Consider the following 16297-nt stretch of genomic DNA (forward strand, 5'->3'; position numbering starts at 1 on the left):
GCCGCAGGTGAGTCCGCTGGGCGGGGCTAGGCTAATTGTTGGGGGGCGGGGCTAGGCTAATGTGCCCCTATTTTTAGGTGCTGGCGGCGGCGGGGCTCGAACACGGTTCCTGCCTTGCTCCGCGCGCGCCTTCGGCTCCCGGGACGATGAGCAGCTACCCGCGCTCCAGGCCGCTGAGCTTCAGCAGCCGCTCCCAGGGCTCGCAGCCCAGCTGGGGCTCCCTGTACCGGGCCGGCTCGGGCTTCCAGCCGGGGCTCCGCAGCTCCCCCAGCCTGGGCCGCCTCGGCCCCACCGCCTACCCCAGCGGCCTGTCCGGCTCCTTCCTGCTCTCCTCGCTGCCCAGCCTGGAGATCGACCCGGCGCTGCACCAGATCCGCAGCGACGAGAAGGAGCAGATCAAGGGGCTCAACGACCAGTTCGTCTCCTTCATCGACAAGGTGAGCGAGCGAGCGGGCGGGCCGGGGTGAGGGACGGGGTGTTCGTGCATCGCTCCCCCGTGCCCCTACAGGCTCCTCGGGCTCCATTGCTGCCGGAGGATCTGCTCTGCTGGGGCGGATTTAAAAAAAATCCGAGTGGAAGTGTATCCTCCTCACTGCCTGGTGCCCCTCGGGCACACGCTGGCATGCGCTGCCCCCCTCCCTGGTACCTTTGTGGCAGCATCCTGCAAAGAAGTTGGGCTTTCCCGGCTGATTGCCAGTGAAGCAACCATGACCTGAAAATACAGTGGGGCGCAGCCAGTCATTTAGGATCTGTCATGTCTCCACTGCATTGTAAACTCAGGTTTGAGCCCAGTCCCCCCACTCTGTCCACACACACAGCTTTCAGCAAGGACTCAGGACCTGGGCCCTAGGACCTGGGTGGGGTGGGGCCCAGCCCTGGTCTGCAGTATGAACAGTTAGCAGAGGAGTTGTGAGACCCGGAGGCAGCAATTGTAAATCCAGTGTGGACGCTAAAGCACAGACTTGGGAACGCTGAGCCCAGGAGCCCAGGTCTCCTAGATCCCTGCTAGCAATGCCGTGTAGACAGAGTGTTAACTTCTGAATTCCAGTCTCCAGCCAAGCGTCCAGTTTTTCATCTGTTGCTTCCCTGCTGATTTGCTGAAGTTTTATGATGGACAAAAGTTAGTGTTCAACGCGAAGCACCTGGTGGAGGCGAAATCAGGAGGGGGAAAGAGATTTTGGGGTAATTGGACTCCTCATAAATCCTTCTCCTTCATCCCCTAGCTGGAGCCGATTGCTGTCATTTAAACCTGTCTGTGTTTACTGGACGTGAGCTTGTCCCGATGTCGTTCTAGGAATGATCGGCACCATCCGACAGTTCCCGTTAACTCCAGGGGGCTCTGGGCCAGGTCCTAGAAAAATATCTTTGAAAAATGAACAGCAGATTAGGAGCTGGCTGCATTGTTAGCCAGCTGCCTGCCACACCTCAAAGCTCCAAGCAAAAGAGCGGGGAAGGGAGCTCTGGCGTCCCTGGTGGGAAACATTTCTGATGTCTCCTACGGTGGTGTAGCCGTGCCAGTCCCTGGATATTAGAGCGACGAGGCGGAGGAGGTCATATCTTTTATTGGACCAATGTCTGCTGGTGAGAGTCAAGCTTTAGAGCTTACCCAGGCCAGAAGAAGAGCTCCTTGTCTTTGCAGCGCGAAAGCTGGTCTCACTCACTAGCAGAGGTTGGTCCAAGGAAAGATCTCGCCTCCCCCATCTGGTCTCTCTAATATTTCTAATGGCAGAATCCCTTATCTGAGTTGCACCTAAAAATGAAAACACCTTCCCAGGTAGGCACAGACCGAGTCTTCTCCTTGGCTTTCCACATGTGGTTTGAGGCTGTGATTAGGCTCAAAGCACAACTGGAAAGTGCCAGTTCAGCCGAGTGCCCACAGATAAATTCCTTCATTCGAGCGCCTGCCTTTGCCAGATGCCCTGTGTGACCTTGGGCGATCGGCTCCACCTCTCTGCAGAAGGCTGTCAAGGTGATTTACCTGCCGCTTGGCGGGGGGGGGGGGGAGTGGGGTGACGCAGAGCTCACAACAATACCCAGCGACCCTCAGGCAGATGGAGCTAGAGAGGTGCAAATGGCAGCCCAGCCTGTAGTTGGAACCACACAGACGGACGTCTGTACCTGTGCACGGCCCTATGGGATTCTGCGGGGGCACAGCTGTCCCCCACAAGGGCCCATCTGCAGGATCACGGCCACTGTTGTTGTATATGCAAATCAGCAAATGGGATGCCGAACTAGAATCCGATCTCGAATTCCACTCGCTGTCCCGGGGCTCTGTATTCAGAGCTGTGTTAACTGGGGACGTAACCGACTTCAGCCAGCAAAACAAAACATGAATGGGCAGATTGCGAGTTACTGACCCTTCCTTGACCTTGATCTTTCCCTAGCACAGCTGAGCATCAGCTACGCAACACTGTGGTCCAAATATTAATTCCAAGACCTTCAGTTTGTTGTACTTGGATTTCATGCGCACGCACACGCATATGCACACGCACACGTTGGATCCGCAGCCTCTGAGGTGACGCCTTTGTTTTCATAAGTATTCCTGAAATGAAGCTGAACCAAGATAATCCACCCAGGAAGAAGTTTGTGTTTCTTAATAATAGCATGAACTTTGTCTGGCCACCTGGTGTCTCTGCTGCTCTGACAGATTTGATGCTTTTTGTTTTTTTAATTGCTGCTTCCTGGTGGATGAAGCACATGAAAAACCAGAACAGATTCTTTTAAAAACCTTTCCACCTTAGCAATTCAGCTCCTGTCTAAGGTACCACATGCTGCAGCAGCTCGTGAAATAGCGACACAAGTGGCACGTGAAAGCCAAGCCACTGGGAGGGGCTTTTTTTACTTTGACCATCAGACCATTTGAAAACTCTGGGGCTTTTCTGTTTGATGCTCATTTCACTCCAGTGGCTAGCAAACATGTTAGAGAAAGTCGTAGTTAAAGAGTGACGCCATCCCACACATCCTCCAGCAAAACCAGGGAAGAGCAGATTTGACCTTCCCGATCTTCCAAAGATCAAAAACAAGCAGGGGGAGGGGGAAAATCTTCTCCAAATAAAACAATTGTTTGGTCAGGCTTTCTTAATCCAGCATAAAGAAATGAAAGAGGCAGCAAGCCTGGTTTTTAAGACCACCTGTGAGCTACCATATGCCTTAGTGTAGCTTCAGAAATAACAAGGAAGTTGCCACTGAATGGAAAACAGGTGGTTTTGAGACATTCTCAGCGTTGGGTCTCTGCAACTCCTGTTCCCACACAGCATCAATAATAAAACACCCACTGACTCTGGTTCATGTCAGCCACTCCAAAGGGCTTGCTAACAATGACCAAGCTGGCAGGGCACCTGGCCTGAGCTAGGCATGAAAGGGGTGAGCCCATAGGTGCTGAAACTAGGGGTGCTGCTGCACCCCCTGGCTTGAAGTGGTTTCCATCATATGCAGGGTTTACAGTTTGGTTCAATGGCTCTCAGCTCCCCCATGATACAAACTTCCAGCTGGCTGGCTGTGACAAAGCCACACAAGTTCTGTGGAGCAGAAGCTAATGCAGCTACTTGATCCCTTCGGATGGCAGAGAACAAAAGACTCTCTTAATTTCTCTCTTATTCTGCAAGTTAAATGCAAATAAGAATTTTTGCAAGGAGCAACACGGCTGCTTCGCTGTTAGCAAGCCCTGATCATCTGAAACACACCCTGCCGGGGATGGGAGGGCCCTGATAGTGGGGTACAGAGTTTAAATCACCCCTCAAATCCAGCCCACACCTGCAGGTCATTCCCATCTGGTAGCTGTGTGGTGGCCCATATGAAATCCATTGGTGGGGCTCAGTCTGGGTCTCATCAGACGAATATCCACATCCCAGACGCTTATCCATAGAATAAATAGATCTGCAAATCCCTGCAGGAGCTGGGAACCCTCCGAAACTGTTTCCTACCAGAGCGTGGGGAAGGTAGGAGCCTCGTCCACGTCCACACACTTGTTTTTGCCAGTGGCTTTATGGTTTCCCTCTCCAAATCCTGCATCTTGGCAGGGGGTTAGACTAGACGACCCTTACGGTCCCTTCTGACCCTCTGGTTCTGTGGTTGGCCCGTTCTGGCCAACACTTGTGCTTGTCTGTCACTCCTACCCTAGCCTCTGTCTGCTGGACTGGCAATGACATCCCAGCGGCCGTTCCTTTTCCGAACACTGAAGGCTTCTGGGTTTCACACTCCATCATTCCACTGTCAGCGCCGGATCCAGTGGGAGGAGCTGGGGGTGTCTGTGGTGAGGCACGGATCCCCTGGAGCCTACTAACCGGCTCACAGGCCAAATGCCCTCCCAGCGGCGTTGTGCCTGGGAGGGACCCAGATGCTGATTAAGTTCATTCTTGCCTGTGACCTAGAAGATGGATAAACCTTCAGGCTGCAAGGTGGAGATTTCCTGTGGACTCCTGTATCACTCCCTTCCTTGGGACTGTCTTTCATTAACAGACAGGCACCTGGTTGCTAGAGAGAGTTGCCTTCTTAGGTTGTTTTTCCTTATCCACAGATGGATCACAGGTTTGTTCTATATTGGTACAGCACGATGCCCCACGACTGGGCTGCTACACGCTGCAGCAATCCAAATCATGACTTCCCTGGCATTCACCCCTCTCGCCCGCTGGTAGGATGTGTGCACCGGCTTGCAAGCCTTCCATCTGCTCTCTCAGAAAAGGAAACCTGCACCGCCCCCTTGTGGTGGAGCTGGGGTCTCTGGGGTCCGATCCCTGAGTAGCCAAAGGTGGCTGGCTACTCGATAGAGCTGTCCAAAAGTTTTGACTTTTTGATGTTACTTTTTGTTCAGAATCAGAAGGAAAATTCAGAGGGTGAAAAATGTTGGAAAGGCCCAAAATGTGGCCCAGTTTCCGATGGGCAGTGTGGAAACCTAAACCGTCGCCGTGTTTTAGTCCAAATCCGACACGTTTGGAAGCATGGAAAGGGAGCGGGCTCTCTTTGAAACATGTGCTTGTTTCGATCCCTTTGCTCGTGCCGAAATAAAACACCTTGTCAAAAGCCGGCATTTCCCTGCAGGAAAAGCTGATTTTTTGATTAAACCTCCGTGACGAAGTGGGAATGTTCGTGCTGTTTTATGTGAATGCTGAGTGGGGAGTGTTGACCTAGGAAGGTTGCAGGAGAGTTTGGGATGGCCTTGGGGAAGGGAGGATACCTGAGCACGTAACATGAGAACCCAAGGGGGCAGTTGAGGGCCAGGTGACACCTCTGCCCAGACACCGGACAAAGGACACAAAGGCTGGAGGAGGAGCCGGGGGGAGGCTGAGGGGGAGGCTGGAGGGAGTTTCAGTTTGGAGCTGGTGGGGAAAGAGGAGTGACCCGACCAACAGGGCCCCCAGATGGATGTAACTAAAGGGGGTCCTATTGTCTGTATTGGCAAGACCTGTCCTGGACTGTGTTCCTGTCGTCTAAATAAACCTTCTGCTTTACCGGCTGGCTGAGAGTCATGGTGCATTGCTGGAAGCTGGGGGTGCAGGGCCTGCTCTCCCCCACACTCCGTGACAACCTCACTTTCTGATGGGAGAATTTTTTTGGTTGCAAACCTTCAGCCAGCCCTACCAAGTGCCAACTGTCCTATGGTTCTAGACTGACCGCCTTTCATCCTGCCAGCGCGGTGCATGCAGCCTGCATGCGATCATGCCACACAGCTCAGTACTGCTGGTTTTCCAAATGTTCTGTCGCCAGAATGATTTTGTGGCTGTTCTCTGGCCTGGGTCAGACCAGATGATCACGATGGTCCCTGCTGGCCTTGGAATCTAGGGCCAAGGGGAAGCACTGGCGTTTGTGGATCTACCTGGGTGGGGAGGGCAGAACTAACCTGGGCCAGGATTCACACCTCTTGGGTTCCAGGGAGCATGGGGATTTTACACCTGCTGCTTCGCCCTCTGCAGCCATCCCCACCTGTGCATCCCCCTGGGTGCACTGATCCTCGCAAGACATTTCTGAGGGACCTGCCCCGAGCCCCCGGAGCGGGATGGTCTCAATCCACAGCTACCTGCCTGGGCGACCCTGATGGGCAGAGCAAAGTGCAGTGCCCAACACCGCCTATTCTCACCTCCAGGTGCGTGACCTCGAGCAGCAGAACAAAGTGCTGGAGATGCAGCTGAAGCTGCTGAAGGACAAGGACCAGTACAAGTCCAATCTGGGGCAGATCATGGCGCGCTCCAGCCACAACCTGAAGCAGCAGATCGAGACGCTGAGCCAGGACAAAAGCAAGCTGGGGGCGGAGCTGAAGCACATGCAGACATTGCTGGAGGAGCTGAAGGGCAGGTACACAGGTCCGGGGCAGGTGTCTCCATACGTCAGCGAAACGGAGTGAACTCCGGGAGGGAGGAAACCATGAAAGGTGGGGAGGGAACCGAGGCAAGGAAAGGCCCCGTCAGTGAGATCCATTGGACCCATCACCCAGGACACTGATGCTGGTCAGGAAACAGCCTCCCTGCTGCAGGGCGGAGACACCCTCCCCGCACAGCCCTAGATAAATTGTGGAGGATCCCAGCAATTTCTCCTCTTAGGTCCCCGTTCTTGAGACACCCCACATCTCCACCTCCCCGAGGCTGCTATGCAGACTGGCTGGGGCTCTCCACGCTGGCTGCTGAGCCATCTCCAGTAGGGGGTGGTAGGGAGCTGACTCAGGGCTCCTCTCCCAGTGCCTCACCTGCCCCCTACCCCCCCAGTCTCTGAGCCCCACAACCAGGAGACATGAGACACGCCCAGGATTCGAACCCAGAGCCCATTCCTCCTCAGCTGAGCCTTGCTGCTCTCTGGCTTGGAGTCTGAGCATCTGTCCCCGTACGCCTGTGGGACAGGGTCCCAGCTCATTAAGTTAAGGCCCCATGGATGCTGCTGCATTGCCAGGCTCCCTGCACATCCCCTCTCTCCCCAGGTACGAGGACGAGATCAACCGGAGGAACCAGCTGGAGAACGAATTTGTCCTGACGAAGAAGGTGAGAAACCTCCACCCTTCCTCCTGGGGACATCTGTGCCCAGCTAGTCTCTGCTTTACCTGTACAGCCCAGCAGGTCACGCCCTGCCTCCTGGGGTCCAGCTCCCTCCCCAGACATGGGCACATGCCAAAGCAGGATCAGATGCGAGGGTGCTGCGTGGCTGGAGAAGACCTTCATCTTCCACTGGGAAGAGGCACCAGAGATGGATGGAAGGCATTTGGGCTGAAGACCCACAGGGCATTTGGGAGGGGAAATCAGGGGAGAACCCAGGTGTCCTGGCCAACATCCCCCTCACCCCCTTGCTCCACAAAGCAGAATGGCTGCAGTGGTTGGCTGCCCAAGCCCCACACTGCTGGGATCTGACTCCAGGGTGCGCTGAGGCCCGACAGGAGCTCCTCTGCCCCACACAGAGGTGCCCTAATGGTGTCTCCCCTGTGCCTGCAGGATCTTGACGACCTGTATCTGCAGAAGGTGGATATTGAATCGAAGCTGGAGAGTATCACGGATGAAATCAACTACCTCAAGCAGCTGTATGACGAGGTGGGTGCCGGCACATGGGCCTCTGCTGAGTCTGTAGCAGAGACGGATGGGGGGCTCCAGAGGCTCTGTTTGCAGGTGGTCCCTCCTGGGGATCATTGGGGTGCTGCTGGCTGGGGGAGTCCATGCAAAATGCAGCGAAAGAGGAATCTGGATTCTGCTCTGTCTCAATTCCCCCTCCCCCGGATTTCTTCCACTCCCCCAGGAGATCCAGGAGCTGCAGTCCCAGATCCAGAACACGCAGGTGACGGTGGAGATGGATAACAGCCGGGAGCTGGAGATGAAGCAGATCATAGACGAAGTGAAGGCTCAGTACCAGGCCATGGCAGCCAAGAGTCGGGAGGAGGCCGAACAGTGGTACAAGCACAAGGTGAGCAACACTCCTTCCCCGCCGCACATGCCCCATGCCTGATCATGCTTCCTGGTTCTCGCATGCTGCTCGCACACCCATGTGCTCATAGGCGCATCCTCGTGCCGGCCGGCACCTGCCTGTTCCCTGCGCATTCGGAGGCTCGCCTGCATGTCTCGGAGCTTGCCTCCTCCCAGCTGATCCAGCCAGGCCCTCCCCGCCTCCTCCCCCCAGTGAGACTTGCACAAGTCCACACGCACGGTGAGCTTGCTGATGGCCATAGTGAACATGGACCTAGTGAGTGCACAAGCAAACTCTGTGCATGCTCCTCTGGGCTTGCAGATAGGTCTGTGGTATTCTCCAGACATGGCTTCCAAAGTGTACGTGGACAAATGAGCACTGAGACACCCCTCCCCCTCCAGGGGTCAGTGAAACCCCCGATCCCCCAGGTCAGAGACAGATTACAGTTTTGTGGGGCCCTGGGCCAGAGGAATTGGGTGGGGCCCTCCCTTCCTGTGCTCCTGCTGGGGAGTGGGGTTAGGGCATGGGGATTCCTCCACAGGAGCACTGGGTGGGTGAGTAGAGTGGATTGGGGTGTGGGGGTGCCCATTTTTTCAGGGCCCCCCCAATTGGCTGGGGCCCCTGGGCAGGGGCCCTGTTGGCTCAGTGACTAATCTGCTGCTGCCTGGGTGTGCAAGCCCAGCTGGGCGTGGGAAGCAGCAGCCACATGAGAGGTGGGACCCAAGTGACGACTTGTCAGCCAGGACTGGCCCAGCCAGTGGCCCCCAGCAAGCCCCAACAAGTTGGTGAAGGCTCGTGTGTCCTTCAGGCAGCAAGAGCTTCCAGCAGGAGCTGCAGGTTGTGGGTTCACATCCCCCAACCAGGGGTTGGGCTACTCCCATCATTTCCCTGGTGGAGCAGGACCCTGTCTGGGCTCTGGTCACAAAGAGCCAGGGATAAACATCCCAGCCCCATGGGATGGACGAGCTCCCAGGGGAAGGGGTGGGAGCCCTGGAGAACGGGCGATAGGGAACAGCTCTGTGCTGGGCCTGGTGGATGGGATTGAATGGGTCTGTCCCAGCTGTGCCCTCAGGCTCCCTGCTGGCACCTCTCTAGGGCAGGCGAGGGGCTCTGGGACCGAGACGACTGAGGCGAGGCCTTGGCAACCCCTCTCTCTCCCCTCGCCCCCCAGTTTGACGACATGGCAACCCAGGCCCGGAAGCACAATGACGAGATGAAAAGCGTCAAGAGCGAGATCACAGAGCTGAACCGCTACGCCCAGAGGATCAATGCTGACATCGAGGCCCTGAAGAACCAGGTGAGCCCCACCTTGTGCAGCCTGCCTCCTGGACAGGGGGGCTCGGTGTGGGGCAGGGACATGCTCCCTTCCCAGGGACCCCCTCTTGCAACTCGGCCCAGGCCAGCCGGCTTCTCTGCTGAGGCCAGAGGCTGCCGGGGGGGGGAGCCGGGTTCTCTTCCCCCCCCACCACCACTACCGCTGGGGGAAAGTCCCAGTAACCCCCTGTCTTGGTTTCCAAGGCTGCTTCTAGGGAGGGCTATGGGGCCAGGTGCAAAGGATTCTGGGGGAGCAGTGGCCAGTGCAATCACCCCTTCCCTTCAACGGGCAGCCCAGAACACCACCCCCCCAGGTGACCTTGTTTCTGCCCCGGCGCTAGCGAGCCAACCTGGAGAGCGCCATCGCGCTGGCAGAGGAGCAGGGTGAGCAGGCCGTGCGCCGTGCCAAGGACACGGTGCAGGAGCTGGAGGAGGCGCTGAAGGGGGCCAAGCAGGACATGGCACGGAAGATGCGCGAGTACCAGGAGCTGATGAACATCAAGCTGGCCCTGGACATGGAGATCGCCACCTACCGCAAGCTGCTGGAGGGCGAAGAGAACCGGTGAGCGCTCCCCAGGGGCGGGGCAGGGGGACCTGTCTTGGGTTACCCGGGGAGCTTGGCAAACCACTGTTTGCCCACACCTGGGCATGGCTGGCCCAGGGCTAGTATAGTAAGGGGGGCTGTGGGTCGGGATTGAGGGGCACCCTCACAGGTATGGGGGGGCAGACCCAGGGCTGGAATCACGGGGTGCACTGGTAGAAGCCACCTGGGATGCTGGCAAACTCCTCCGCTGAAAGAGGCCAGCGGGAGGCTGCCTGGACAGGCTGCAGCAAGGGGGGGCCCTGTACTGGGGTGAGGAGGGCGTGTTCCTCCTTAGGTCTTGGCTTACTAAGCTAGAGGCAGCATGACCTAATGTGATGAGCTCCCCACGGGCTGGGACTCTGGGAAAGTCACTGGCCTTCCTGCCCCCATCGCTCATCCCACGAGCAAGCCACACAGGTGCCTACGGGCGCTTCTCGCCCCTCTGTGCGGCAAGGGCCCACGGAGCAAGCAAAGGCAGGGGCAGGTCTCTGCCAGGTCTCCAATAGGCAAGAACCTGCCCCGTCCCTCCTGCCGCCCCCATAACATGCTCCTCTTGACAGCACTCCTGGGTCTTATTTCTCTCTCCCAGGATGATCGGCCAAGGCCCAAACCTGCATAGCAGCGCCATGGACAAATGGGGTGAGTCTCTTCCCCCGGCACTCGGTGCATCTGGCCTCAGTGCCTAGGGGGCGAGGGCAGCCCAGTCCTGCGGGTGCCACGCTGCCTCTGCAGCCCAAGGCAGCATGCTGGGGCTTCCCCATGGGCCGGAGCAGTCAGCCCCACTTCTGGTGCATGGGTCAGGGCTCTCCGCCTCCCAGCTGCCCACCTGTGCCCTACCCACAGGGCAGTGGGGTCCCCGGGCGATGGAATGGTGCCCCAGGGCCCGGGCTCAGCAATCAGGAGCATCTGTACTGTCACCGTCTCAGAACTGGGGGAGCCAGTGATGGAGCTCCAGGGACCGCGGGTAAACTGGGCCCAGTGTCTTGTGCAATGGGGGGGATGTGGATGTGACCCCCGCTGGGATCGCAGGGGTCCCAGCTCAGCTGAAGGGCGGGCATCTCCAGAAAGTGACAAGTGGGGCCCTTGGGTCGCTGCAGGTTAGATCCATGTGGACAGGGCCTGATGGCTTTGAACAGGCTAGCGCCCAAGTGCCCCCCAGCTGAGAATGGGGCTGGAAAGCACCAGCCGAGTTAGGAGCTGGCGGGCGGGGGAAGTTCGTCGTAGGTGCTGAGGTGCCTGATCTCCCAAGCTGAGCCTCAGGAGAGGGCTGGCCCCGAGACCAACCGCTCAGCAGAGGAGATGACACACGAGCAGCCTGACCCAGTGAGGCTCCTTCCATTGCCCGGGCTCTGGGTCTGCCCCTGAGCTGCTGTTCCAAGCCCGTCAAGCACATGGGGGTATTGCTGTATGTAAATCACAGACCTAATGCAAATTAGCCGCTGTCAGTCCGAGCAAGGGCAGGAACGTGCTCTGCCCATTGATTTTGAATGTGTAAATCCTTGCCCACCTCTCATTTGCTTAATTGCTTTGGGAACCAATCAAGAGCCTCTTCGTAAAACCGAACCCTCTCTGATTTCTCGGTTAGATTTCTAAACCCACCCCCAACCCTTCCTGACTTGCTTACGCAGCTGGACTCCTACCTTCCCGAGCGGCACTCCCCTCCCTGGGCAGGGCTGCCACACCGCCCGGGCCCGAGCCAGCCTCCTCGCCCAAGAGGCCGATCCTGATCAAGACCGTCGAGACCAAGGACGGGAAGGTCCTCTCGGAGTCCAGCCACTTCTCGGAAAACTAGCCCAGGCACGAGGCACAGGAGCTGGATTCAAACCTGTGTAACGTCATGACTGGCAGGGCCTGTGGCCCAATTCTGCCCTGGGTTACAATGAAGTCACTGAGAGCAGAATTGGGCCAGGAGATTGTAAGCCCCATGGGGCAGGGACCTGTTCCAATGACGCACTGGCAAAGTGTTCTGCACATCCATGGTGCCAGGGAACCCACAAAGCTGTTGGCATTTGCCGGTGGGCACCGGGGGTCTCTGACTAACCCCCCGACCTCGTTAGCAGGCGGTGAGCTGGCAAAACAAGGGTTAAATGGGTGCTGGTTTGCTGAGCAGCTGGTCGTTAACCCACTTAATGTTAGGGTGGTGGGAAAAGCCAGGCGGCTTGGCAGGAATTGGGACAGGCAGGAATCTTAGCAAGACTCCGTCCTAATGAATCCGACTCAGGAAGGGGACTAGCTCTGAGCTAATACTGCAGATCCTAGGACGGGTTGGCTGCTTCCTTTTGAGATTTTATCGTGCTGAGGCCAGGAGGGCAAATTCTGCAGCTGCCAGGGCTGGGCAAGCAGCAGCCACTTTTACCCTTCAACTAAGAAATAACTCTAGGGTGGGGCTGGATCCTCTGGCACCATTGGGGCCTCCCCCTTCCAGATTATTAATGCACTGAAACCTGGTTCAAGGGATGGGCAAAACTTGCTTGCAGGGGGCCAGACGTGGCGGGGATGAGCGTGCGAAGAGAAGCTGAGCTGAACAGAGTAACTGAGGTGGCCCAGTAACTATGATGCACATCGCCCTCAGTCCAGGAGGGCAGCTGCTAGAGCAGTGGTTCTCAAGCAGGGGTCTGGGATCCCCTGGGGGGCCGCAAGCAGGTTTCAGAGGGGTTGCCAGGCAGGGCCGGCGTTAGACTCTCTGGGGCCCAGAGGAGAAGCCCCACCACCTGGGTCTGAAGCCCAGGGCCCTGTCACCCAGGGCTGAAGCTGAAGCCTGAGTAACTGTGGTGAGGGGCACCGGGTGGTTGCCCTGCTTGCTACCCCCTAACACCAGTCCTGGCTTTTGTAGGCAGAAACCCAGTTGCTGTGGCACTGGGGGGCCGTGGAGTTTTAATAGCATGTTGAGGGGGCTCAGAAAGACAAACGTTGAGAACCCCTGGGCTAGAGCAATCTGAGGCTAGAAGGATGCTTAAGACGAGAGGCCTCCTGCATGGCTTTTATTGTTCAGTTTGTTGCTCTGTGTGACCTTAGACAAATCACTGCTTCTCTCTGTGTGTCAATTCCCCACGTGCCCCAGGGGTGTGGGGAGGGGAGGAGCTCCACCACCCAGGTGAGGGGGGGTGTCAGATAATGTCCCTGCCCCATGGAGTTTACACTCTTCGTCAGGCACGCCTGGTACTTTGCACAGCTGAATATGCTCCATGTCTCTCAACCATCTTCCTGCCCATGTATATGTGTAATTGTGATCCCGGTTGCTCCTGGTGGGCTGAGCTCCCTGGAAAGAAGAGGGCTGTTAAAGAGGCAATTGTAACCGTTTGTGTTCTGTAGCGTCTCTCTGTCAATTCCAGCTGCCCACTGGGGTGTTACTCAGGATTCCCTGTGCTAGCCAGCCTCTCCTCTTGCGTGAGCCCAAATAAGGGGAGAATGAAACGGCTGAAAAGAGACCAGAATAAAAATGCTCTTTGCCCCATTTCTGCCTTTACTCATTGCTCAGGAATGTAGGTACAGAGAGGGCAGCAGGTGGAAATTCCTGCCTTTTCCCTCTTCCTTATCCAGCAGTTCACCTGCTTCCCATCAGTCCGGTGCACCTCTGCTGAACAGCATCCCTGCAACCATGCAGCCAGCCAGCAGCTGTGAGGTGTCAGTGTGCGTCTGAAATGCAGGATCCTTGCTGGCTTGGGGCATTCTCCTCGAGCAGCAGGCAGTTATGATTGTTGAGACCAGCCACTAGAGGGAGAGAAGCGCGCACACACACACACACACACACACACACACACACACACACACACACACACACACACACACACACACACACACACACACACACACACACACACACACACACACACACACACACAGAGAGAGAGAGAGTGTGTTAGGTACAATATTACCCTGGCAGGATCTGCAACACCTGTGGGGACTGCAGAGGTGGAGGACATGTAGGGACCATGGAGCTGAAGGATATAATGGAAATTGGTGTGGCCAACCCCTGTGATTTTTTTAGTGCAAATCTTGTGATTTTGCAGGTTTTCTTAAAGACCCCAACTACTGGAATCGTGTTATTACCCTGAGCAGCTCAGCTCTCATTTAAAAATAATAATACAAATTTAGCCTTCCAGAGAAAAGCTTGCAAATGTGGCCCCTGCATTATCTAACACCCAAAGCCAAATAAAAAAAGCCTACAGATTTATTTTTCTTTAAAATCTCACAATTTTCCCACCTGCCTCATGATTTTTGAACACGTGGGCTTGGCAATACTGAATTGGAGTTGTGGGAAGCCAGATGCTGGGGTAAATCAATGATGACAAGAGGATAACTAAAATAACACCAATTTTAAAAAAAGGCTCCAGAGGTGATCCTGGCAATTACAGGCCATTAAACCTAACTTCAGTGCCAGGAAAAATGGTTGAAACTGTAGTAAAGAACAGAATTATCTGACACAGAAATGAAGAGTGGATGACGGGATGGGTCACTCAATAATTGCCCTGTTCTGTTCATTCCCTCTGAAGCATCTGCTACGGGCCCCTGTGGGAAGACAGGACAGTGGGCTAGATGGACCATTGGTCTGACCCAGTCTGGCCATTCTTATGTTCTAAGATGGGGGCTGGGTACCAAATTGGGATAGATCCGGGTGTTGGAACTTGTTGGGTGTTGGAATAACAGGGAGAGAGGGAATTTTGAGGTGGGGGCTTGGAAATGGCGTCCTAGCCCCATCCCTCCACAAATCTCCTCTGTTGGAAGGACAAAATGCTGTTCTCTTCTTCACTCTCCACACATGAGGTTCTCCAGTGTCCTTAGCAGGACAGCAAGGTCCATTATGGCTGGGGCTGGCCCCTAGCTGATGGATGCTAGAGCAGGGGCTGCACTCTGGATGTTCTCTGATTCCCCACATGTGTCAGGGCTCGTCGTGCGGCTGCTCCGCAGGAGGAAATGGCTCCTTTAATCATGCAAGAATGGAGCCTGAGCCCTGGACAGTGAACTGGAAACACTGAATTAAGAATTTAAATATGAAGAGAGACAAATGTAACTGAAGGAAAGGATCAATGGCGGCGTGGGCTAGATGAGCCGGGCCCCTGTGTCTGGGGATGAGGTCGGGGGGACAGATCAGGAGGAGGCTGTGGCTGGGCCCTGGACGATGTCAAAGAGACAGGATTTACTCTGCTGCAATCAGCCTCATTTATTATAGGAAAGGCTTCGTCTGCCAGCCCCTGGCGGTGTCTGATGGCAGCTCCCCAAGCTTCTGACCCATCCCCCGGGCGTGCGGTGTGCCTGCGGAACTAGCGCTTTTCAGAAACAAAATTGACGATTCCTTGCCCTTTAAAGGCAGTTTGGTGCTTGTGGAGGGATAAGGGCGATTCGTCCCCTTTGCGGTGGGTGGGTGGGACATCATCATCAGGGCTAAGGCCAAAACGCAGGAAAAGGAGAGTATCCTTCATGTGCTGACGGGCTGTAGGAAGCCAAGCCGCGGGCCTGGTGCGTATCCTCAGCCATGGCACATGCTAGGAGGCTGGGCCAGGAATAGATCCCAGGTGTCCTGACCACATCCCCTCCCCTAATGCCAGGCAATCCAATCCTTCCTAACACCACCACACCCTTCCCCCCCCCTCCCCCCCGCAGTCCTATGTTGGCCAAGAGGAAACTGGTCCTGGAGATCAACCCCCTCCGCCTCTGAGGGTAGGGCCATAGAGACTCTTGCTGGTCAGAGATTCCACCTCCCCTGCCACCAGCCACCCCAACCCCGTGCTCAGCATGTGGGTAACGAGGTGGCAGAGACGAGCAAGACAGCAGATCCTGGTTTGCAGCAGGCCCCTGAATCTGGGTCTCAGCCCCTAGCCCTTCCCTTCTCTGACCCTTCCCCACCAGCATCAGTGCCTCATCACCTGAGTGTCATGACTTGCTCCCAATTATTAGGCTCACTCAACCTGCATTTGTCTATCTCCTCAGCTCAGCCTGCAGCAGCCCTGAAAGCAGCACACATGAGCGGCCCCAAACCTGTGTGCACATAGACACCGCTTTCTCAGCAGCAGGACCAGAACCCAGAACCCTGGGGCTTCCGTAACCCATACCTCTATCTCCAGAGCTGAAAGTATACATCCCCTGGCTTGCCGAAGTAGTACAGCTTTTATAGCCAGGGGCCTCACCACAGGATGGCGATGTCACCGCATGCACACTTAGCCAGGTACTTTACAAACAGGAGCGGATTTACTCCGAAACGTACCGTGCTGAGGCCCAGGACCCCAAAACATAGGCATGGGAACTATGGATGCAGGGGGTGTTGCAGCACCCCCCGTTTTATGAGGGGCTCCGCTGCCACCCCGCGCTCAGGGTCCCGGCTGCGACCCCATGCCCAGAGCCCGAGCTGCCGCTTTGCGCCACTGTGACATTACTGACGTAACCTGGGACCGTATCGATCATTGTTGCAACCACTGTTATATTTTTACAGCAAATATTGTACAAAGGTTGTTGTGTGAGGTGTCTATAGAAAGGCTATGATTATGCTGTCTGTCGGTGTGTATCCTTTTTGTAGTTGAAGTTATGAACATC

The 16297-nt window shown here is 56.1% G+C and overlaps 2 protein-coding genes across 3 annotated transcripts in view; one reads left to right on the top strand and one right to left on the bottom strand.

Annotated features, from left to right (window-relative positions):
• Positions 1-104: 104 nt before the first annotated feature.
• LOC127030476 (keratin, type II cytoskeletal 8-like) lies at positions 105-12465 on the top strand. 2 transcript variants are annotated; one of them, XM_050917098.1, is made up of 9 exons: positions 105-437; positions 6080-6288; positions 6905-6965; positions 7410-7505; positions 7708-7872; positions 9044-9169; positions 9528-9748; positions 10359-10408; positions 11398-12465. In XM_050917098.1, exons 1-9 carry the CDS (start codon positions 147-149, stop codon positions 11559-11561), a joined length of 1383 nt encoding a protein of 460 aa, XP_050773055.1. In that variant the 5' UTR covers positions 105-146; the 3' UTR covers positions 11562-12465. The 2 variants fall into 2 exon arrangements, with proteins under 2 accessions (XP_050773055.1, XP_050773056.1); XM_050917099.1 differs by having other exon boundaries at positions 106-437; positions 11355-11483.
• Positions 12466-12952: 487 nt separating this feature from the next.
• The window catches only part of GPBAR1 (G protein-coupled bile acid receptor 1), a 29371-nt gene continuing 26026 nt past the window's right edge, over positions 12953-16297 (bottom strand). Inside the window, exon 2 of the transcript XR_007768397.1 lies at positions 12953-13480. The gene's annotated coding sequence lies outside the window, so the exon portion shown is untranslated. The remainder of the gene's footprint in view (positions 13481-16297) is intronic.

Source organism: Gopherus flavomarginatus, chromosome 10 (assembly GCF_025201925.1).
Source record: "Gopherus flavomarginatus isolate rGopFla2 chromosome 10, rGopFla2.mat.asm, whole genome shotgun sequence".
In the NCBI taxonomy this organism is placed as follows: domain Eukaryota; kingdom Metazoa; phylum Chordata; order Testudines; family Testudinidae; genus Gopherus; species Gopherus flavomarginatus.